Raw genomic sequence first — 26,134 nt, forward strand, 5'->3', positions numbered from 1 at the left:
CTTTTATATGTTTCTTTTGGAGTAATGGTTTCTTCCTGGCAGAGAGGCCTTTCAGCCCATGTTGATACAGCACTCATTTCACAGTGGAAAATGACACAATCTTCCCAGCTTCTGCCAGCATCTTAACAAGGTCTTTTGCTTTTGTTCTTGGGTTGCTATGCACATGTCGGACCAAAGCACGTTAATCTCCGTGACACAGAAACCGTCTTCCTGAGCTATATGATGGTTGGAGATACCCATCTTGTTTGTACTTGCATGTAAATGTTTGTGCACATGAACAAGGCACCTGCAGGTATCTGGAAATTGCACCCAAGGATGATTCAGACTTGTGCAAGTCCACAATTCTCTTCCTGATATCTTGGCTGATTTATTTTTACTTTCTTATGTTGTTACACACATAAGCAGTGTGTTTCTGGTGTGCATTAAAATACATCCACAAGTATGTCTCTAATCAACTCAAATGTTGCCAATAAACCTATCAGAAGCTTTCAAAGACATGACATCATCATATCGGCTGTCCCAAATTGTTTAACCCCTTAAGGACCAAGGATGTACCGGTACGTCCTGATTCCTCTCCCTTACTATAATGCAGAAGCCACGTTATGGCCCTTTCATAGCGGGTCGGGCCCTCTTGTTAGAGGCTGGGACCCATGGCTAATAGCACGTGCCACTGATCAGTGCCGCACGCTATTAACCCTTTAGACGCAGCATTCAAAGTTGAACGCCGCATCTAAAGTGAAAGCAAACCAATGCCGGTTAGCTCAGGGAGCTGTTGGGGATTGCCGCGGTGAAATTGCGGCATCCCGAACAGCTGTAGTACAGCAGGAGGTTCCCCTTACCTGCCTCTTGTTGTCCGATCGCCGAATGACTGCTCAGTGCCTGAGATCCAGGCATGAGCAGTCAAGCGGCAGAATCATTGATCAATGGTTTCCTATGAGAAACCATTGATCAATGTAGAAGATCAGTGTGTGCAGCATTATAGCCCCCTATGGGAGCTATAACATTGCAAAAAAAAAGTTAAGATCATTTAACCCCTTCCCTAATAAAAGTTTGAATCACCCCCCTTTTCCCATTTAAAAGAAAAACTATGTAAATAAAAATAAACATATGTGGTATCGCCGCGTGTGGAAATGTCTGAATTATAAAAATATGTTGTTAATTAAACCGCACAGTCAATGGTGTATGCGCAAAAAAATTCAAAAGTCCAGAATAGTGTTGGTCACTTTTATATCATGAAAAAGATGAATTAAAAGCAATCAAAAAATCCGATCAATACAAAAATGGTACCGCTAAAAATCATGGCGCAAATAATTAGCCCTCATACTGCCCCGTACACGGAAAAACAAAAAAGTTATAGGGGTCAGAAGATGACAATTTTAAACGTATCCATTTTCCTGCATTTAGTTATGATTTTTTCCAGAAGTACGACAAAATCAAACCTATATAAGTAGGGTATCATTTTAATCTTATGGACCTATAGAATAAAGATAAGGTGTTATTTTTACCAAAAAATTTACTAAGTAGAAACGGAAACCCTCAAAATAAAAATAAAATTAGTTTTTTCTTCAATTTTGTCACACAATTATTTTTTTACCGTTTCGTCGTAGATTTTTGGGTAAAATGACCGATGTCATTACAAAGTAGAATTGGTGGCGCAAAAAATAAGCCATTGTATGGATTTTGTGGTGCAAAATTTAAAGAGTTATGATTTTTTAAAAGTAAGGAGGAAAAAATGTAAGTGCAAAAACAGAAAAAACCCTGGTCCTTAAAGGGGTACTCCGCCCCTAGACATCTTATCCCCTATCCAAAGGATAGGGGATAAGATGCTAGGGGCGGAGTACCCCTTTAAGGGGTTAAAGGCATAGGGCATAGTAATCCTAGTGTATGTAAACTTTTGACTTTGTAGAAAGTAATAAAAATGCCTTAAAAATTCATTCTCTCATTATTCTGGCATTTGGCAAATATAAATAATTTTGGTAATCCTAATTGACCTAAAACGGGTAAGGTTTATTCTGACTTCATGTCAGATAGTGAGAAAAATATGCATACAGTATATGTCTTTTTATACAGTGTATGTAAACTTCTGGTTTCAACTGTACATGAAGATACTACTAATGCTTTTACTGTGACACCACACAGCTTATTACTGCTGTATGCTTTTACTGTGACACCACACAGCTTATTACTGCTGTATAATGTCCTCCATACTTCTGCTGCTTCTAAGTGTGTCTTAGAGACAAGGAAGCAAGATCTCATCATTTGTATGTATGTTATAGGGGAGACACCAGAGCAGCTCATCTCCGCTCCTTCTGGTGCTAAGCACAGAAAAAACTGACAACAAGAAACAAGGTCTAATAAGTGGGAAACTGCAGAAAAATCCAGGATACAAGACATATAATAGATAGAAATACAGCTTTTCTTCCTGTACACACATGACAGCATATTCTGAAAAGTCACCTGAAATGAAAGGTACCCTTTAAATAACCCAGCTATCACAACATTTCAGATTTCTTAGAAACCATTGCTTCAATTAAAGTGAATAAAAATGTAATGTGGGGGAAACACTAAGCAAGGTTAAAGGGGTATTACAGGCCAAAACTTTTTTTTATATATCAACTGGCTACGGAAAGTTAAACAGATTTGTAAATTACTTCTATAAAAAAAATCTTAATCCTTCCAATAGTTATTAGCTTCTGATGTTGAGTTGTTGTTTTCTGTCTAACTGCTCTCTGATGACTCACGTCCCGGGAGCTGTGCAGTTCTTATGGGGATATTCTCCCATCATGCACAGCTCCCGGGACAGGACATCATCATTGAGCAGTTAGACAGAAAACTTCAGAAGCTAATAACTATTGGAAGGATTAAGATTTTTTTATAGAAGTAATTTACAAATCTGTTTAACTTTCCGGAGCCAGTTGATATATTTAAAAAAAATGCTTAGTGAATTCATAATGATTTTGTAATATGGTACAACTATTATATCAGAAAAGAGCAATTCTTAAAAAAAACAACTTATAAAGCATGAAAGTAGATAATGTAGACCTGAAATAAATATTGTTTCGTTTATAACAGTAACCCTCAAATACATTTTGGAAAACATTTACCCTTCCACTGAAACCTACAGGCTACGGATAGTTTTTCACAGATTTTTTATTGTTGACTTGTTTCCTAAACAAGAATTGAAGCAATTTAAATAATCTTCATTAGAATTTTTTTTACTGTTTCGCTGCTGCTCAGAGATGGAGATGAGAAAAAAAAAATCGTAAGGTATCTTTCTGGTCACTTAAAGGGGTTATCCAGGAAACAAAAAACTGGGATAATTACTTGTCCGTCTCCAGGTTGTGGGTGGTATTACAACTTGGCTCCATTTATTTCAATGAAACTGAGCTGCAGAACCACACCCAACCTGGAGACAGACAGGGAGCGGTTTTTAAAAAAAACTAACTATGTTTTTCGATTCCTGGATCTGTTAAAACATTAGAAAATAAGAAGCTCAGAATTTTACTTTATGTTGCAAGGAGTCAGCACAGACCAAATAATGACAGTTTAGATAAGTGAGTCCACTCCGCACATTTTTGTAAATATTTCATTATATCTTTTCATATAAAAGCACTTAATGATACTCTGCCAAATGGAAAGTAGTGAGCGCACAGTCTGTGTAACAGTGTTTAATATATAACCCAACACACAGTTATTTTGTTCAGAATGCTCGGAGCCGGAGGCCGTGATTGTGACATAATGGTCACGCCCCTCTTGACGTCACACCCTGCGCCCCATTTATGTCTACGGGAGGCGGCGTGTCATCAGACACGGCCCCACTCATAGACATGAATGGAGGGGGAGTGGTGTGACGTCACGAGGGGCGTGGCTGTGACGTCATGACCACTGACGCAGGAACCCGGCGTTTGTTTAGAACGCTGGGTGCTGCGGGAGATCGAGGGGGGGGCCGAGCAGCTGCACCCCCGCAATCAAACATCTTATTCCTATCCTTCTATCCTTTGGAAAGGGAATAAGATGTCTAGGAGTACCCATTTAATGTCTAATCCTTGCCAACAAAAAAAAAACCTTAAGTGAAAATGTCCAAAGTGTCAATATTTTAAGTGTGACAAGCTTGGCTAGTCCCTCAGTTTCTTTACCAAGGCAGTGGTCATCTTGGAGGTGTGTTTGGTTTGGTTTTAATTTTGGAATACTGCCCTGTGGCCTATTCTCCGAAGGAAGAGGATCATGCTCTGCTTCAGTATGTCACAGTACATGTTGGCCTTTATGGTTCCCTCAATGTAACTGTAGCTCCCTAGTGCCAGCAGCACTCATGCAGGCCCAGACCATGACCGTCCCATCGACATGCTTGACTGTAGGCAACTCTTGTCTTTGTACTCCTCACCTGGTTGCCATCACACACGCTTGACACCATCTGAACCAAATAAGTTTATTTTGGTCTAATTGGACCACAGGACATGGTTGCAGTAATCCATGTCCTTACTCTGCTTGTCTTCAGCAAAGTGTTTGTGTACTTTCTTGTGCTCTCTCTCTAGAAGAGGCTTTTTTCTGGGATGACATGGGATGGTCATGCAGACCAATTTGATGCAGTGTGTATCATGTGATCTAAGCACTCACAGGCCCCGTTAGGCTCTTCACCCCTTTAACCTCTGCAGCAATTCTGGCAGCACTCATACCTCTATTTTCCAAAGACAGCCTTTATATATGACGCTGAGCACTTACATGCAACTTTTTTGGCCAACCATGGCAAGGCCTGTTCTAAGGGGAACCTGTCCTTAGTAGTGTACTCACTTTTGTTGCCAACATTTAGCCATTAATGGCTGTGTTTTGAAAAGACATAACATTAAAGGGGATCAAGGAACAGAAAAACACAGGTAATTTATTACCAAAACTGCTCCTTGTCTGTTTCCAGGTTGGGGTTTTTTCTGCAGCTCAGTTCTATTGAAGTGAATAGAGCCAAGTTGTAATACCACACCCAATGTGAAGACAGAAAGGGAGTGGTTTTGGAAATAAATTACCTGTGATTTTCTTTTCCTGGATAACCCCTTTAAACACTGTTATACATGCTGTGCACTCACTACTTTTCCTTGTAGCAGAGTGTAATATCTTTAATGTTGTCACATGAAAAGTTATAATATTTGTAAAAATAAGAGGAGTGTACTTACTATAAAAGAAAGATACAATACTTTCATTTATTTTCATTATCAAATGCAATGTACTCATTTGGCTGTTCAAAAATAGATTGCATTATATATATATATATATATATATATATATATATATACATACACACAAACACACATATATTCATTTTCAACTACATGGTGTGCAGCATCTATTTGGCTATTTTGATTGTGGAACCAGAGGACTGAGGTTCCTGATATGCGGGCACCCCAACACTACTATCTGCCATTATTGGATGTGCTGCTTATATTTCGATTGCATATATATATATATATATACTGTTGTAGCAGAGAAAGGTAGGATCAGCTCATCCGTCGTAGACCTGCTGTAGCACGGACAGGTGCGGATCTCACCAATATGCAGACAGAAAAGGAAGGAGTCCAGCGCAGCAACTTCAAACAGATGTGCAGTTTATTATATCATGCACGCAGCACACAGGACAGGCAGGGAGGTGACGTGTTTCGGCCGGTGGCACCCGGCCTTAGTATGAGTAAGGTTGGGTGGCACCGGCCGAAACACGTCACCTCCATGCCTGTCCTGTGTGCTGCGTGCATGATATAATAAACCGCACATTTGTTTGAAGTTGCTGCGCTGGACTCCTTCCTTTTCTGTCCATATATATATATTGTTGTAATGCAAAATTAGGTTAATATTAACACTATGGAAATATACAAGCTGCAGTGTCAGATAACTTTGAAAGTGGGTAGGTTCCTTTGCTTCCTTGTGTCCTTATCAAAGAAATACACAAAGAAAGAATATCTTAATTGTTATTGTTTTGTTAGCCTGGTAACAAAACCCCTTAACTTTACAATGGTTGTTGTGTACACATAAATAAAAGCTTAGCATCTTTCCTTCTGTATAGCATACCTTAACATGAACTGATGGATCATTGAGCTTCCTGCCACTGACACAAAGAATGTTACGATGTCTCCTACTTTCACCGGACCTGGGGGGTATCGAATCTGAATATTGTTATCCACTGGAAGCACTGACATTCTCATGGTATCTTGAGTGGGATAAACAATAACACTGCCAAATCTTTCCATTGCACTTGATACTTTTTGGTCAGTATCTTTGTTGGGTTTAATCCTGTTTGACCATTTTGTTTCTTCTGAAGAACATTCTTCATCTTCTCTGGTGGTATAGACAATATAGTGCAGTTCAACCGCTATTCCTTGTGGAGGAATCGAGAATACATGGGCGTCTGTGGGAGAAGACGTACTTAACCAACTAGGCAGGAACTCTAGCTCTGCTACACATAATCCCAGCTTTCCTTTCAGTCTACAGCTTGATGAAAGTTCCCGATTTTCTAAGATGGCAATCATTCTGACACATGGCAACATTTCTGATGGATGATGGTCCTCCCAGTCTTTTCCTGTAATATAAAATAAAGCCTGCACCTTCGGTTTGTCAGAATATATAGAGCTCTCTATTATGTGTGACTTTAACTGCCAGTTAAATGTAAATCTGTTAGTAGAACTGAAAGTACTTGAGGTAATGATCACATTTTTTGGCACAGTTTGTTCTGCTGAATAGGGTCCATAGGTGGCATTTATTGCTGGTGGCAGCTTAGCTTTATATATGAAAACTGGTTCTGTTCGGGACTGTAGACTTGAGTTTTTCATGAGGTCCTGATTTGCTTCTTTAAGGAAGAAAGAGACTTCAGAATTACAAACGTGATAACTCACAGGTAGATACACAGGGACGGATGAGAACCGCTGTATACTGTCCATTGTTACACGACTTTCTGTCACTGTATAAGAGAAAAGAAGATGATATTAGGGTTAAGTTTCAACAGAAGAAACTTTTTAATCATTTTATAGACTGTGCAGCTCTATGCAGCTCTCAAGAGACAACTTGTATTAAAATAAAAAGTAAAATGGTTTAAAGGGGCTACATTTCACAAAAACAGTGCCAATCTTGCTGTTTGGCACCCTGAACTGAAACAATATAGGAATGGGCAACCCTTTCATGGTGCAACCATTCACTAAACCTTTCAGAGCATGCAGTACAATCTAGACTTAAAGGAGTACTCCGGTTGAAAACATTTTTTATTCATTTTTTATTAACTGGTGCCAGAAAGTTAAACATTTAATTTAAAAATATTAACCCTTCCAGTACTTATCAGCTGCTGTATGCTCCACAGGAGGTTATTTTATTTTTGAATTTATTTTCTGTCTAACCACTGTGCTCTCTGCTGTCCATGTCAGGAACTGTCCAGAGTAGGAGCATATCCCCATAGCAAACCTCTCCTGCTCTGGACAGTTCCTGACATGGACAGAGGTGTCAGTAAAGAACACTGTGGTCAGACAGAAAAGAAATTCAAACATAAAATAACTTCCTCTGTAGCATACAGCAGCTGATAAGTACTGGAGGGATTAATATTTTTTAAAAGAAGTAATTTACAAATCTGTTTAACTTTCTGGCATCAGTTGATTTTTAAAAAAAAATTCCCACTGGAGTACCCCTTTAAAGGGTACCTGTCATCATTTTCATGCTGTCCGTAACACAAAGTCCTCAAGGTTGTCCCCCATGGCTTTTCCATACTCCACCAGCCTTGAATGATAGATTTCTTTCGGTGTGGGTTTAGGGAGAGATCTGTCAATCAAGACTGGTGGGGCAGGTACAAGCTGCTGGAGACTGCCCCAATTGCTCATGGTTCAGCTTTATATAAGTGATGATAGGTTCCCTTTAAAAACAACATTTGATATCAGCAAATTCCGTTTACCATGAACTTAGTCTATCAAAATGATTTTCCAGCATTTATTCTTTGTAACTAATCTCCTATCACAAAGTACCCTGTAATAAAAAGAAGTAATGGTATAAAGATATGACAGTTGTAAAAGTATTTTAAATTATGTACCCTGTCATTTTATCTGTTTCCCATCCCATCATAGTTTAAAAGGACTAGTGAATACTGAATGTATATTTACCCAGTGCTATCACCCATGCATCTTGTACATGAAATTAAATGCTGTTTTATTGACAAAATTCATTGTGATCTATAATGTGTGTAGATAGCTGTATATTTCCATCTCTCCAATGAACATAATTTATATGATCCATGATATATAAAAGCAATCGCACTGGATATTACGCTACGAGCCAGCACATCGTGAGTAAATCACTTTTATTGGGCATTGTTAACAGCTACACCAGAGGCAACAATAGCCGAGTGGAGGGTTAATTATTACTATTTGCTGTCTTGCAATGATTTCTGAGATAAGATTTTCATTTTACAAATACAAATATCTGCCAGTTACATTGAACTGATTTCTTTTATTGTGTTTATTTTTAAGAGGAAAAGTTATCAGCATCTTAGTCAGGCAAACACATTTCATTTATCTTTTAGTTAGTATACTATACTCAGATCTGCCATCTGTGTAAAAATGAAAGCTTTTGAATTGTGCAATGGAAGAGGGAATGTCTGATAAGCTGGGATTTACTGGGCTTTAATAACATAAATGGACATTCCAACATAAAAAATGATGCTTACCTCCCCTGGTCCCCCAAGAGCTTACATTGAGGCTCCTTCTGTTTTGAGGCTCCTTCTGCTCGCCTCTTGATCCTACTACCAAGATGTGATGTCAGAGCAGGACTTGCCTGTTCAGCCAATCACTGGCTGCAGCAGTGTCCCATCTTGGCTAGTGATCGGCTTAGTGGGCAGGTCCTTCTAATGTATCTTATCTTAGAAGTAGGGAGAAAAGACAAGCAATAGGGTACTGGAAAGAGCTTAATTGGGAGCTGCAGGGGACCAGGGTAGGCAAGCAACAATTTCTTATTTTGTACCCTAAGCCCAGCAACATATATATATATATTTTTTTTTTATACTGGACTACCCTCCAAACTACCCTTTTTTAAATGGAGACCCATGAGAGGTCATTAGAGTGTTCATTTCAAGTACAAAAAAGTGTAAAAACATCTCAAAAATGTTCAAGAGAAATGGGAGGACTCAAAGCTAAATTTAACGTGTCATAGTACAGGGTCTGAATACTTATGTACAAGTCAATATGGAGCACTCACTGCAGAATAGTGGGGAAAACTTGATTTTAATTTTATTTTAAAAGGGTTCTCCGCCCAGCCCACCCACGGTAGTCCGGGCAGAATGGGGGAACGGTGCTGCGACCGGCGGTCACTTACCAGTGGCGATCGGCAGCGGCGGACGGTGATGAGGTGCGGCTCCCTGGTGCAGACTACGGAAGCCGGTGAGTTGTTACCTAGCAACATCGGGAGGTCTACAGTTTGGAGACCACCATACAGTGGTCCCTAAACTGTAGCTCTCCAGATGTTGCAAAACTACAACTCCCAGCATGCTTAGACAGCTGTTTGCTGTCTGGGCATGCTGGGATTTGTAGTTTTGCAACATCTGGAGATCACTGTGCAGTGGTCTCTAAACGGCGGCCCTCTAGATCTTGCAAAAGTACAACTCCCAGCATGCCCACACAGCAGTTTACTGTCTTGGCATGCTGGGACTTGTAGTTTTGCAACGTCCGGAGGGTCACAGTTCGGAGATCACTGTGCGGTGGTTTCTAAACCGTGGCCCTCTAAATCTTGCAAAACTACAACTCCCAGCATGCCCAAACATCAAACAGAGTTATAGTTGTGTGCCTCTAGTTGTTGCATAACTACATCTCCCAGCATGCCCTTCGGCGATCAGTACATGCTGGGTTTTGCAACAGCTGGAGGCACACTGGTTGGAAAATGGTGAGTTAGGTAAAAGAACCTAACAAGGTTTTCCAACCAGTGTGCCTTCAGCTGTCGCAAAAGTAAAACTCCCAGCATGCACGGTCTGTCAGTGCATGCTGGGAGCTGTAGTTTTGCGACAGCTGGAGGTAGTGTCCCCCCCCCCCCCCCATGTGAATGTACAGGGTACATTCACACGTGCGGGTTTACAGTGAGTGTTCTGCTTCAAGTTTTACCTGTGGCAAATTTTCCGCCGCAGTGCAAACTCCTAGCTGGAAACTCACCGTAAACCATTGCCTTTGCGAATGTACCCTAAAAACACTACACTACACTAACACAAAATAAAGGGTATAACAAATTAAAGGATAAAATACACCCCCTTACACTGTCCCCCCCATCCCCCCCAATAAAAATGAAAAACATATCGTACGACAGTGTTTCCAAAACGGAGCTTCCAGCTGTTGCAAAACAACAACTCCCAGCATTTTCGAACAGCCACTGACTGTCCAGGCATGCTGGTAGTTTAGCAAAAGATGGAGGCACCCTGTTTGGGAATCTATGGCGTAGAATACCCCTATGTCCACCCCCATGCAATCCCTAATTTAGTCCTCAAATGCGCATATCGCTATCTAACTTCGGAACCCTGTCGTATTTCAGGTAAACAGTTTAGAGCCATATATGGGGTATTCCCGTACTCTGGAGCAATTGCGTAACAAATTTTGGGGGGCTTTTTCTCCTTTTACACCTTATGACAAGAAAAGTTGGGGTCTACACCAGCGTGTTAGTGTAACAAAATAAAAAGAGGTGAAAGGAAAAAAAGACCCCTAAAATTTGTAACACAATTACTCCTGAGTACAGAAATACCCCATATGTGGGGCGTAAAATGCTCTGCGGACGCCCACAAGGCTCAGGAGTGAGAGCGTACTATGTACATTTGAGGCCTAAATTGGTGATTTGCACAGGGGTGGATAATTTTACAACGTTTCTGACATAAACGCAAAAAAATAAATACCCACGTGTGACCTCATTTTGGAAACTACATCCCTGACGGAACATAATAAGAGGTATAGTGAGCCTCAACACCCCACAGGTGTTTGACGAATTTTCGTTAAAGTTGGATGCGAAAATTAAAAAAAATATTTTCTTAACTAAAATGCCCTAAATTTTTCATTTTCACCAGGGAAAATAGGGGAAAAAAAAGCCCCCCATAATTTGTAACCCCTTTTTTTATGAGTAAGAACATACCCCATATGTGGATGTAAAGTGCTTTGCGGGTGAACTACAATGCTCAGATGAGAAGGAGCGCCATTGGGCTTTTGGAGAGAAAATTTGTCTGGAATTGAAGGCCACGTGTGTTTACAAAGCCCCCATGGTGCCAGAGCAATGCACCCCCTCCCCCATGTGACCACATTTTGGAAACTAAACCCTGCACATAATGTAATTGTCACGATTCGGCTGGCAGGAGGTGGATCCTCTGTGCCAGAGAGGGATTGGCGTGGACCGTGCTAGTGGACCGGTTCTAAGTTACTACTGGTATTCACCAGAGCCAGCCGCAAAGCGGGATGGTCTTGCAGCGGCGGTAGTAACCAGGTCGTATCCACTAGCAACGGCTCAACCTCTCTGACTGCTGAAGATAGGCGCGGTACAAGGGAGTAGACAAGAGCAAGGTCGGACGTAGCAGAAGGTCGGGGCAGGCAGCAAGGATCGTAGTCAGGGGCAACGGCAGGAGGTCTGGAACACAGGCTAGGAACACACAAGGAAACGCTTTCACTGGCACAATGGCAACAAGATCCGGCGAGGGAGTGCAGGGGAAGTGAGGTATACATAGGGAGTGCACAGGTGAACACACTAATTAGAACAACTGCGCCAATCAGTGGCGCAGTGGCCCTTTAAATCGCAGAGACCCGGCGCGCGCGCGCCCTAGGGAGCGGGGCCGCGCGCGCCGGGACAGGACCGACGGAGAGCGAGTCAGGTAAGGGAGCCGGGGTGCGCATCGCGAGCGGGCGCCACCCGCATCGCGAATCGCATCCCGGCTGGAGGCGGTATCGCAGCGCACCCGGTCAGTGGATCTGACCGGGGCGCTGCAGTAGCGAGGATGTTGCGAGCGCTCCGGGGAGGAGCGGGGACCCGGAGCGCTCGGCGTAACAGTAATAAGGGGTACAGTGAACATTTATGCCCCACAGGTGTCTGACAGATTTTTTGGAACAGTGGTCCGTGAAAATAAAATAATTTTTTTTTCATTTGCACAGCCCACTGTTCCAAAGATCTGTCAAACATCAGTGGGGTGTAAGTGCTCACTGCACCCCTTATTAAATTCTGTGAGGGGTGAAGTTTCCAAAATGGGGTCACATGTGAGCGAGTCCACTGTTCTGGCACAACAGGGGGGTTGTAAACACACATGGCCCTCCCGACTTCCATTCCAAACAAATTCTCTCTCTAAAAGCTCAATGGTGCTTCTTCTCTTCTGTGCATTGTAGTGCGCCAGCTGAGCACTTGATGTCCACACATGGGGTATTTCCATATTCAGAAGAAATGGGGTTACAAATTTTGGGGGGCATCTTCTCCTATTATGGAGGGTGACATCCAGGGCAGCGGTGACGGTCCGGAGCGGCGCGACAGGTGAGTATAACTTCCTATACTTTACATTGCATGGATCCCTCAACATACGATGGTTTCAACTAACGATGGTTCATTTGGCACTAATTACCATTGTATGTTGAGGGACCACTGTATCTGTCTTACTACACTTATAAACAGACATACCCACCTCGGACAAGTATGCATGTTTATTCAGTAGGGGAGGGAAAGAAGAGCTGTTACGTAAATTATTATATGTTATTAATAGCTGCTTATCTGCGAGTAAAGGATGGGGCATATGGAAACAATAATATATACCACATCCACATTTCACCATGGCACCATTGTGCCTTTGTGCCATCCCCATACACATAAGATTGTAAACAAATGTCACCCAAATTTGCAGGATTAATTTCTTAAGGACACAGCTCATTTCAGTCTTAAGCAATACTCTGGGACAGAAAAATTTATCAGATAGTGGGGGGTCTGAACACTGGGATCTCCTGCATGGCGCCCTGCTCTCTGCATGAAAATAACTCTTATATTTCCATCCACAGACCCATATGTGGGCTTGTTTTTTGCACGACCAATTGTCCTTTGTAATGACATCACTAATTTTACAATAATATGTATGGCAAAACCTTAAAGGATAACTCCAGAATATAAAAATTGTCCCCCATACTGCCGGCAGTAAAAAAATAAAGATGTACATACCTTCTTCTGCTCCCCTGGGGCCTCCGGTAACCGGATCCGGTCTCCGCCGCGATCCTCTTCCTGGTTCTTGGTGGTCGGCGAGTCATACTGCGCTCAGCCAATCACCAGCCGCAGTGAAGTCCCGGCTCGGCCGGCGATAGGCTGAGCGGCAGTGTGATGTTTTCGGCCCCGGCAGCAGGTGCCGGTGTAGTGAAGAATTTTGTGTCCTGAAACATTCTCACACTGCCGCACAGCCTATCGCCGGGCGAGTCGGGACGTCACTGCGGCCGGTGATTGGCTGAGCGCAGTATGACTCACCAACCCCCGGCAACCAGGAAGAGGATCGCGGTGGAGAACGGAGCCGGTTATCGGAGGCCCCGAGGGAGCAAAGAAAGGTATGTATGTCTTTATTTTTTACTGCTGGCAGTATGGGGGGGACAATTTTTATATACTGGAGTTTTTCTTTAAGATATAATTTGTGTGGGAAAATTGAAAAGAAAATCCCAATTTTACAAATTTTGTGTAACGACAGTGGAGCAGTAAATCCACTGAACCTGTGTGGATGATGGCGTGGGCCGTACCAGGAAGCGGAGTCTAAGGTGCCGCTAGTTTTCACCAGAGCCCGCTGCAAAGTGGGATGGACTTGCTGCGGCAGGCGGCACCCAGGTCATTACCCCTGAAATGACTCGTCCACACAGGATGCTGAGGTGTTACGTGGCACAGGTAAGATGAGACAAACTCATAGTCTGGACAGGCAAGAGGTCATGGCAGGCAGCACAGGAGCATGATCAGGAACGAAGCTAGGAGGTCAGAGGTCAGGCGGCACAGGAGCAAGGTCAGGTCACAGAGCAAGAGGTCAGGAACACTGTTAGACAACACACAACTGGAACGCTTTCTCTAGGGCTAGTGAGTACAAAGATCCAACAAGGACAGGAAGGAAGTGTGGGGTTAAATAGACACAGGAACAGACAAGCACCAATTAATGGTGCGCTGGCCCTCTCGCGCCTTAGGAGGCTGGGGCGCATGCGCTGACATCAGGGAACAGTTTTACCACCTATAACTTTCTCATTTTTCTGTATACAGGGCTGTATAAGGGCAACTTTTTTGCACCGGGATCTGTAGTATTTTGTGTACCACTTTTGCATACATATGACTTTTTAATTGCTTTTTAAGAATATTTTTACAAATGTGACCAAAAAGGAGTAATTTTTTACTTTTTTTTTCACCTTTACACCATTTACCATACGGGATCATTAACATTATATTTTGACAGTTCAGACATTTACACATACACTGATACCAAATATGTTTATTAACACTTTTTGGGATAAAATAGGAAAAAGGGGCAACTTAAATTTTTATATGGGGGAGGGGCTTTTTCACATTTTTTTTAAAACTTTTTTTTAACTTTTCAGTTTACACTTTTTATAGCAATCATTAGATTGCTATTACTGTACAGTGCTATGCATAGGCATAGCACTGATCAGTATTATTGGAGATCTACTTCCTTGGTCTGCTAGAAGGCAGACCAGAGAAGAAGGCCCTGTGAAGATGGCAAGAGGCAGGTAAGGAGGTCTCCGGCTGCCATCTTGGCTGATCTGATTCCAGTGATCGTGCCATTGGTAATCAGATCAACCATCGGAACCCCAGCATTGCCACAGATTCCGTTATCATTGATTACGGCATCTGCAGGGTTAATGGCGGACATCTACCCAATCGTTGATGTCCACCATTACCAGTGGGTCCCTGTCTGCAAGACAACTAAATCTGAAAAGGGTGAAAGAAAATTACCTTCAAGTTAAAAAGCAATATGTGCTCCCACAGTATGCACAGTCTTTCATTAAGCAAGAAAATGCACTAAGGCAAATGAACTACACATACAGTTGTAGTTGTATATCTTCTTTATTTCTCATTACAGTATTTGTCCACGCCAGTTCTCAAGTACACGGTTTGGCTGTTTTGCTAAAACATTTTGCAAATCTTCTGCACGGTTCCAACTAAACTACATAACTTGAATAAATATTCCTTTTTTCATTATATTGCAGTCTATGCTCCATTGTTACACTACTCTACTAAGTCTTTTGTCACCCACCCACATGTATGTATCACAGACTATTTCCTGTTCTGTATTTTCATGTCTTTAGAGCCTTCCATGTCTTCATTCACTTACAGTGTGAAAAACCTACCCCTTGACATATGTTTTCTATTGTTGCACAGTATCAAATATCATAGTTGACTCGATTCTACTATCATTGTAAAGACAAATAATTTTGACCCATTATGAGTAGATGAAAATATAGGATGGAATCTTTTGTGCATTATTTAAGGAAACATATCCTTTAACTATATGCCAAAATGTGTGTATGAACAGAGCCTACCTTTTTCAATACAGTAAAAGATATCGAATTATTGCTGTTACCTGGAAAAATGTTGAGGAGAAATTATTATTGAAGGTGTCTCTCTCTATGACATCTCCATAAGAGTAAGTGGCCACTGCACGGGGGTTATACATGTAACTTTAGTGCATCTACTGTATCTAACTTAAAATGCAGAATATATGCTTACCATGTCCTAAGTAGTGATGAGTGGCTTTGGCCATACTCGAATTTGCGATATTTTGCGAATACATAGACGAATATTAGTCCTATATTTTTCCTATCAAGGAAGAAAACAGTGAGGGGGTGGGCAATTTTACTATTGGTTGCTAGGGATGTTGTTGATAACCTCTGACAAGTGTATTTGCATCATTCTATTTGGTCCACAAGTGAAAAGAAGGAATATGCGAGTATGCAGAAAAAAGTCAATATTCGTAATTTCGAATATATAGCAAATATATTTGCAATATTAGTGAATTTTGCCATATTCGTGAAAATTTGAAATGCGAATATTCGCTCCCAATACTAGTCCTAAGCCATTAGTCCTTACCTTACTCATGGAAAAAAGATTATGCAAAGCAGCCACTTGGCTCCACCTTTCGGAGGTATCTTTATCTGTAAGTCAGTGTTTGACTCTTAGAAGAAGCCTTAGAACATAACTGGGGACCTAATAGGCAGAACCAGAAACTCCCCAGAATAGAATGTTCTACTCTTGGGTATGTTTTGACAGTTGTTTCAGGGTTGTTTTCCCTTAATACTAAGGACCAGGGTGCTGGCTGCATAAGTTGGTCACAGAGAGCTGTTTTCCATATGCTTTTTCCCAGAATTCCCTGTTACGCTCAAAGTCTCCACATATCTTAATGGTGCTCTCCTCAAGGAGAATCATTACCCCTTTTGTCCCTTACCTATTACATGAAACCCTACTATTAACTGAGCACAGTAAGAGTAGTTGATTTACCCATAGCAAAAATACAATCTCTTTAAATATGTTGTTTAACCCCTTACCATACTCTACAGAATAATAGAGTTTAACGGAACCTGTTTAGAAAACACTTAATTTAACACATTTAATTTAAGTACAGTGACCCCCCCGACCTACGATGGCCCCGACATATGATAATTTCAACATGCGATGGCCTCTCAGAGGCCATCGCATGTTGAAGGCAGCATCAACATACAATACCTTTGTATGTCGGGGCCATCGCATAAACGGCTATCTGGCAGCACCGACTGCTTCAGCTACCGCCGGATAGCTGTTTACGGTGCCCCGTGTGCTCCGGTGATGGTCTCCTACCTGTCCTCGGGGCTCCGGAGCTCCTCTTTGGGATTCCCTGCATCGCCGGCGCTCTCCATCGTGGTCATCATGGCGCACGCCGTCCCGTCATTCAATAGGAGCGGCGTGTGTAGTGACTTGATGGCGGCGACGTGAGAGCGACGATCCTGGGGAAGCAGAGATGTCTGGAGCGTCGGGGACACCACGGGGACGCGGCGGCAGCGATGGAGGGCGACATCCAGGGCAGCGGTGACGAGCGGTAACGGTTCCGGAGAAGGGGGAACAGGTGAGTACAACTTCCTATACTTTACATTGCACGGATCCCTCAACATACAATGGTTTCAACAAACGATGGTTCATTTGGAACAGATTACCATTGTATGTTGAGGGACCACTGTATATGTGAGTCAGCAATGTATATAATATATAACAGGCCAAGCTTATCTCAACATAATTTCGAGTCCTAGACGTGAGATCTGCAACAATCATGTGCATATGTCATACATGTCAAGATGGGAATCCCCATCTTGAAAAACATGATTTTGAAAATTAGATCACGAAAATTAAGAAGCCAAATAACAACCACAGTAAATTTATACAATTATTTCATGGCCTTTTCTAGAAAAAAACAGACAGTGGCAGTATAATGTAAGATGGTTAATGGCTTAATGAAAAAGCCACAAAGCAATATGCTTGGTCTTTGTAGAGTTGAATGTAGCAATGGTATAATAGAAATCTTCCAATGTTACGGACATACAAGCACAGTGGCCAAAATTTGCTATTGTTGTAGGTTTGGATTCTATCTACCTGGGTGTTTTTTCACCAGATTTACTATTTTTTGGACAAAGAGCTATACTGATGGTGATATTTGCTCCAGTCAGGTTAAAAAAACATTTAGCCTTTAATATTAAAATTTTGGGCAGGCTTAAAAATCTTTTTAGAAACAGTGTTTTTGAATACATTTTAATTTAAAAAAATCTGCTGACTTTATAGGGTCAAAAGGTTTATTCTTGTCACATTTTGTCTTGGAAAAGCCGGCAGGATAGGAATGGTAAATCCAGTTTTTTGTCACTAAGTTTATTGCAATCATCCCCAGCATATGTTGTATAGCTTTGCTATTTGACGGGGGCACACATTGGCATCTTGGCGTCTGTTTACAATGGAGCTATGACTGCTTTGACAAATCCATTTAGCAACAGGTCTATACACATAAGGATGGACTCCATTTACTTTTTTCATGGTTTCTGTTATATATTTATAGCAAAAGCCTGTAATTACTTACCGTTAATGTTGTTTCCCCGAGCCATGACAGCACCACCTGTAATTACTTACCGGTAATGTTGTTTCCCCGAGCCATGACAGCACCCCCTGAGAGAGGGACTCCACCCCTAGGGACGGGAAACCTAAGAATGAAAAGAAGAGCCCTCCTCTCTTCCGAGACCAGAAGAGCCTTCTTAAATTAGTACATACAAATAGAAACATAATAACCAGAAAAAGGTTACCACCAACCCAAGTGTAGGAAAAAATAACACCATAAATATAGGGTGGGAATGCCATGGTGCTGCCATGGCTCAGAGAAACAACATTACCGGTGAGTAATTACCAGCTTTCCCCTTCGCCATGACTGCACCATTTGAGAGAATATCAGGGATACAACCTAGGGTGGGATGACAGACTGTAAGACTTTGTGTCCAAAGTTAAGTGAAGAGGAACTACCCACATTCACCCTGTAGTGACGAAAGAAAGTATGTGGAGAAGACCATGTGGCAGCTACCCAGATCTGCTCTATAGAAGCACCCTGCCTCCCAGCCCAAGATAAGGCCACAGACCTAGTAGAGTGGGCTTTAAGCTCAACCAGAGGATCTAATCCTAAAGCTGAATAGACTAGAGAAATGGACTGTCTGATCCATCTAGCTAAGGTATTTCTAGAAGCTTTGCTACCTTTATTTTTTCCTGCGAACTGAACAAACAAAGCTCATGATTTCCTGAGCTCTTTAGTTCTGTCTAGATATTGGAGGACACACTGTCTAACATCTAGGGAATGGAAAGCTCTCTCTATGTCATTAGATGGTTTAGTAGAGACTACTTTAAGCAGGATCTGGATAAAACACTATACTATCGTCTAAAATTTTAGTGTAAGGTTCTATGCTGTAATGAGCAGACAGATCCCCTACTCTCCTGGCTGAAGTAACTGCAACCAATAAGACAGTTTTTAGAACTAAATGTATTAAAGGAATAAAGGAATAATGTCGATTGGTTTGAAAGGTTCTGACAAAAAAAGCTCTCAGAGCCAAAAGACAAATCATGCACAGAGAGACTTTTAACTGCTTTAAAGAATCTGACTATCCATGGGTGATCTGCAAATTTTTTTTATTATACAGGGCAACTAAAGCTGAAACCTGGACTTTTAAGTCTGTAAGCTTTAATCCCTTTTCTAAGCCGGCCTGCAAAAAATCTAATATTCTGGGAATATTGGGAATAGATTTTTCATAAAAAGATTCTCCTAGGAAAGACAAAAAAAAGTTTCCAGATTTTAAAATAGATTTTGTAGGTATTTGGCTTCCTACTGGCCTGGAGGGTAGTGATGACAGAGTCTTACCCTTACTTTTCAATATCATCCTTTCAAAGGCCATGCCATAAGGTTGAGGTTCTTTATATAAGGATGAGGAACTGGGCCTTGCGTCAGAAGGCATTGTGTCTCTGGAAGGACCCACGGATCCAATTGTGCCAGTTCCCTTAGAGAGGAAAACCTCTGTCATATACAATGGCTAAAATATGTTTCCATGTTGCATTGTGATTGTTTGTCATTCATTACTGGTGATATATGTCCTGCATCAATGTTCATCGGTATGCACAACTTTTAATTCCATTATCCTTATCTGTGTTAGTTTAACATTCCAAAGAATGCATCCTGTTTTATCAAACTACCTGGAGATGACAGTCTAAGCCATTGAACCCAGTTGCCAGTTGGGGGCAATTAACATAACTGTGCCAATTAATGGACACCTTCACTAGCTAAACAGACTCCAAGACATGGTGTCAATAGAAAAAATAAAGGTATGGGAAGTAGCCCCCCTGTAAAAATGACATGTCTTCCAATATTAACCCCTTAAGGACCGGGTTTTTTCCGTTTTTGCATTTTCCTCTTTTGCTCCCTGCCTTTAAAAAATCATAACTCTTTCAATTTTGCACCTAAAAATCCATATGATGGCTTATTTTTTGCAACACCAATTCTACTTTGTAATGACGTCAGTCATTGTGCCCAAAAATCTACGGTGAAACGGAAAAAAAATCATTGTGAGACAAAATTGAAAAAAAAACGCCATTTTGTAACTTTTGGGGGCTTCCGTTTCTACGTAGTACATTTTTCGGTAAAAATGACACCTGATATTTATTCTGTAGGTCCATACGGTTAAAATGATACCCTACTTATATAGGTTGGATTTTGTCGTACTTCTGGAAAAAATCATAACTTCATGCAGGAAAATTAATACGTTTAAAATTGTCATTTCTGACCCCTATAACTTTTTTATTTTTCCGTGTATGGGACGGTATGAGGGCTCATTTTTTGCGCCGTGATCTGAAGTTTTTAACGGTACCATTTTTGCATTGATAGGACGCTTTTTATTCATTTTATCATGATATAAAAAGTGACCAAAAATGCACTATTTTGGACTTTGGATTTTTTTTGCGCGCACGCCATTGACCGTGTGGTTTAATTATATATTTTTATAATTCGGACATTTCCACACGTGGCAATACCATATATGTTTATTTTTATTTACACTGTGTTTTTTTTTTTTATGGGATAAGGGGGGTGATTCAAACTTTTAATAAGGAAGGGGTTAAATGGTATTTATTCACTTTTTTTTTGCAGTGTTATAGCTCCCATAGGGACCTATAACACTGCACACACTGATCTTTATCATTGATCACTGGTTTCTCATAAGAAACCAGTGATCGATGATTCTGCCGCTTGACTGCTCATGCCTGGATCTCAGGCACTGAGCAGTCATTCGGCGATCAGACAGCGAGGAGGCAGGTAGGGACCCTCCCGCTGTCCTGTAAGCTGTTCGGGATGCCGCGATTTCGCCGCGGCTATACCAAACAGGCCACTGAGCTAACCGGCATGGTTTCAGTTTCACTTTAGACGCGGCGATCAACTTTGAACGATGCGTCTAAAGGGTTAATAGCGCGCGGGGTTAAATATGGGGGTCAGGTAAGTATGACTGCAGCCCCTATCTTATATGGTTGAATTCTCCATCATACTACCTTTAAAATGAGTCCTCACATGACCCTTGTGTATATATCCCTGCCGAACTGTATGCACTGGGTAAATCATACACAATAAGGGGGTCATGTCAGGTACCTCTAGAAAGAGGATTTGATGGAGAACCCAAATATAAGAAAATGATGTGGGTGCCTGGCCCCTGATAAAAGATAGAGGAAATTTCCAATTCTTTCGGCATAAAAGTATCATAAGGAAGTGGGCAACATCTATCTCTCCTCCTTGTCCCGCCCAGGGGCTGAACAGAGAGGTGTCTCCTGTCCATAGCAGGGTTTAAAACTACAGACCTGGGAGGGCTAGGGTGTGCTTGCATGGGGGGGCAAGATCTAATTTTGCATGCCAGACACCATTTTCTACCAGACCCCATGGAACAGAACTCTGTAACTTTTTGTAAGTAAGGATTTTCTGTGTGGTGAAACTTTGTCTTGTTAATATTTATTTGTATATGTACTGTGAATATTTTTTCTTTCATAATAAATCATTAATTTATTAAGTCCCATCTTATGTCTGATAAAACAGTCCTTGAAGAGAGTTAAGTTATAGTCTTGAATTTACTTACCTGTTCTTTTAATATACTACTGGGGATAGTAGATTATATTTGCGAATTGTAGCATATTCGGATTGGATTGATAGCTTCTTGATGGCTTGAAATTGACAGATAGTGGCAGCGATACCGTTAAATTGGGTGGTGTAAGAGGGATTTTTTATCATAATTTTCGGTCTAGTGTAGACAAATAGTGATTTTATAGATAACCCTACCACCCACTCGTGTCGGTTCGTGACAGTCAGGTGAAGGTTCTTTATATAAGGATGAGAAACTGGGCCTTGCATCAGAAGGTCTTGCGTCTCTGGAAGGACCCACGTATGCGATTGTGCCAGTTCCCTTAGAGAGGAAAACCAGGCCCTGAATGGCCAAAAGGGAGCTAGTAGAATTACTCGGACCTTGTCCATCTTGATCTTCCTTATTACTCCTGGAATTAGCTATAGTCGGGGGAAAGGCATATGCCAAGTCCCAAATCCATGTTTGAGTTAAGGCATCCACTGCCCAGGGATTTTCTGAGGAATTCAATGAATAAAACTTTTTTACCTGACGGTTTTCTCTTGTTGCGAAGAGATCTATTTGTGGAGTACCCCAGAGGTGACATATCTTTCTGTAGATCTGGGGATCCAAAGTCCATTCTCCCTGGCAAAGCTCATGTCTGCTGAGAAAATCTGCTTTTGAATTTAATGACCCTTTTAGATGTACTGTGGACAAATAATGAAGATTGATTTCTGCAAAACAAAAAATCTGGGTACAGATATGGGGGATTCGCTTCTTGTTGTTCCCTCTCTGTTTATAACCACGTCCGTGGTAGATTTGTCCGAGAAGACCTTTACATTGCTTTGATATAATAGATGCTGAGCCTGTAATAGGCTGTGATAGACAGCTGAAAGCTCTTTTGCATTTGATGATAGAGATTATTCTTGAACTTCTCAGGGATCCTGAAGATTTAGATTTTCTATGTGTGCCCCCCAACCAGAGGGGCTGGCATCTGTAGTCAGGATCCTTGGATCTTTTGTTAACCAGTTCAGACCTTTTGTAAGATTTGATTCGATTAGTCACCATTGAAGCGAATCTCGAGCCTCTTGAGATAAACAAATTTTTCTGTCTAAATCGTTTAACATGCCATCAAAACAGGCTAGGAGATTCAACTGTAGCGGCCTTGAATGAGAATGAGCCCAGGGCACCGCCTGTATAACAGCTGTAAAGAAGCCTAGGAGAGACATTGCCTTTTTTAGGGAGATGGAGTGAAGGCCTAGAACTTCTTTTATTCCTGTATACATTTTTATTACTTTTTCTCTTGGCAAAAAAGTTTTTTTGTAGCTCTGAATAGAGGATGACTCCTAATAAGGGTTTTTTCTTTGCCGGGATCAGAGAGGACTTTGACCAATTTATTATCCACCTCAAATTTTGCAGTATTTATAGGGCATGATCTAGAAAATGTTTCTTCTGTCTGAGCGACTAAGAGGAAGTTGTCCAGATAAGGAACGAGTGTACCTCTTCCTTCTCTTATGTGGGCTGCCATCTTGAATATCATTTTTGTAAAAGCTTTGGGAGCAACTTCTATGCCATAAGTCGGCCCTGAAATTGTAGATGCACTAACTTGAAGTGGATCGCAATTCTTAGATATTTCTGAAATTCTGGGTTTATGGGTACATGTAGGTAAGCATCTTTTAGGTCTAAAGAGACCATAAAACAATCTTTTGTGAGGAGATTAACTGTGGATTTTACTGTCTCCATGTTGAATTTTTGATAAACAAGTTAGCAGTTTAGAGGTTTTAAGTTTATGATAGTACGAAAAGAATTGTCTGGTTCTTTTTTTTAACTAAAAATAGGGTAGAGTAAAAACCTTCTTCTTTTGGTGGAACTGGAACCAACACATTTTTCTCCATAAAGGGATGTTACTTCTTTTTATAAAGCTAGAAAACCTAAAGGATGAGTCGGGGGGAGACTGAGAAATCCTAGAGAAAAACCATTTTTATAGTGTTTAAGGCCCAGGAGTTGTTTGAAATCTGTTCCCACTCTGAAAAGAACTTTCTCAGCCTGCTGCCAACTCGAACCAAACCGTCACTGCTGATCTGTTTTTTTTTTAGCTGTAGAGGACAGCTGATTAAACAGGTATCCTTTAGATTTCTTGGGAAATCGCCATCTGGAGGATTCCCCAGATTTGTGGGTCTGACCTCTGGTTTTCCTATTGGAAAAATAGGATCTATTAGGTCTGAAGGGAGAAAGAGAAGGGACATTTTTCTGTCCTGTCACTGGCCTTCTCTAAGATTTCTGATAGAGGGGGACCGAACAGAAGATTACCTTCACAAGGCAGGGCACATGGCTTATTCTTGGCACCAACCTCCCCTGACCATTTTTTTAACCAGAGGGCCCTACGCCCAGAGTTGGACATTGCGCAGATCTGTCAGACAGCCTTAAAGCATCAGAAGAGGCGTCTGCCAAACATACTGCAGATTTTTTAATTGATGGGACAGAAGACAATAATTGCTCATGAGGGACATTATTTTGAATGCCCATGGACAATTGGTCAATCCAGTTTAGCATAAATCTAGTTACCCATTAGGCTGCGACATTAGGTTTAAAGGAAGCCATAGCAGCTTCCCATGCACGCGTCAGAAAAAATAATCACATTTTTTATCCATAGGATCTTTCAGAAGCCCAAGATCTTCAATTGGAAGTGCTCTTTTTCTAGATAGTTTTGATATAGAGGCATCAAGTTTTTGAACCTTCTCCCAGAAAACTTGATCTGTGTCATCAAACGGGTATTTTCTCTTGAATGCTTTTGGTAAAAAAGATTTTCTATCTGGATTACCGCATTCTTTTTTAATCAGAAAAGTAATGCTTCTATGTACTGGAAACACCCTTCCCTTTTTTGGCTCCAAACTCTCAAACATGATACCCCACAGATGAGGACTCGTCATCTGAGTCCGCAGATCCCAGGATAATTCCCTCTTCTTCTGAGCCTGCACCGCGCGAAGCATCACCCACAGGAGCGTCAGGAGCAGTCACAGAAACAGGTGCAGAGGTATTCTTAGATTTTAAAGAATTCTGAATCACAACTCTTATCATCTCCTGCACTGAAGATACCGCAGTAGAAAAAACTTTAACTACACAGGAAGACCGAGTCTGTTTGTCATATCCCTGCGGCAGCTTAGTCCTACACACATTACATTCTGCATGCTTGGATTTTTTTGCAGTAACATCACCCTACTAAAAACAGAAATAAACCAGACTAAGCATATGAACCCCAAAAGGAAAGAATAGGTACATTCAGGTGGTTTTGCAGGTACCGAGGACAGGTTCTTTGCTGTAACTTCAGCCGATTCCCGTTGGGGTTCATCTTTGTTAGAACTCATGATGAGATGAGTTTTCCACTTGCCGACATTTCTTAGCTGGCTGGGACCACAAAGAGACTGCTACCTTGCACAGAGGCCTCCTAAATTCCATTCAGGAGGCGCTTCCGTACCACTGCGCCTGCGTCCAACATCAGATCCGGGTCCCGATCACCTGACCCCTCCGACGTCAGATCCGTCCAGCAACGTCACGGCCCTGTGTCCCTCCGTCAGAAAGGACGTAGCGAGGTGCACGCGTGGAGGAACAGAAACTACCAGCTGTTCCTCCGCTCTCTGTTCTGGCCTAACGCGCATGTGACGGCAACCAGTGCTCCCCACCGGAAGGCTGCACTCTGAACAAGTAAGTGGCCGCAGGCTCCGCAACCTCACCACACTGGGGAGGTATACAGGGAAAGGAGAAATCCCGAAACTACGGGGAATTACACTCACACCCCCAGCTTCTTCCACTACCTGAGACAGGGACTCCCGCTCAGTCAGGCTTCCATAGGGACAGGAAACACACTGAGGCTGGAGAGGAGGGCTCTTCTTTTTATTCTCAAGTTTCCTGTCCCTAGGGGTGGAGTCCCTCTCTCAGATGGTACTGTCATGGCAAAGGGGAAAGTCCTGTAGATTGCTTTGTTCTTGCCATCAAAAATACCAGTAAGTGTAGCAACACACTACATTTTGGCTCTCGTTAATCGTATCTGTCGGCATCCTGCTGAAAACGGATGCCGACATATACTATTAATGGGAGCAGCGAACCCCATTCAATTCTGCTGCCGAACGGAGTTAAAGGAGTATTCTTGATTTTTTTCTTAAATCAACTGGTGCCAGAAAGTTAAAAAGATTTGTAAATTACTTCTATTAAAAAATCTTAATCCTTCAAATACATTTTACAGGCTGTATTCTAGATTTCTCTGATGTCACGACCACAGTGCTCTCTGCTGTCGATTTTAGGAACTGTCCAGAGCAGCATATGTTTGCTATGGGGATTTTCTCCTGCTCTGGATAGTTCCAAAAATGGACAGCAGATGTCAGCAGAGAGCACTGTGATCTTGACATCAGAGAAATCCAAAAAGAAAAGCATTTCCTCTGTAGTATATAGCCCCTAAAAAGTACTGGAAGGATTAAGATTTTTCAATAGAAGTAATTTACAAATCTGTTTAACTTTCTGGCACCAGTTGA

At 41.6% G+C, this 26,134-nt stretch overlaps 1 protein-coding gene across 1 annotated transcript in view; it reads right to left on the reverse strand.

Moving 5' to 3' along the window:
* The window catches only part of TMEM132B (transmembrane protein 132B), a 710,993-nt gene that overhangs the window by 503,942 nt on the left and 180,917 nt on the right, over window positions 1-26,134 (reverse strand). The window contains exon 2 of the mRNA XM_056533739.1: window positions 6,049-6,934. Coding sequence (XP_056389714.1) covers window positions 6,049-6,934 — 886 coding nt within the window. The remainder of the gene's footprint in view (window positions 1-6,048; window positions 6,935-26,134) is intronic.

This window comes from Hyla sarda, chromosome 1, assembly GCF_029499605.1.
Source record: "Hyla sarda isolate aHylSar1 chromosome 1, aHylSar1.hap1, whole genome shotgun sequence".
Classification (NCBI taxonomy): domain Eukaryota; kingdom Metazoa; phylum Chordata; class Amphibia; order Anura; family Hylidae; genus Hyla; species Hyla sarda.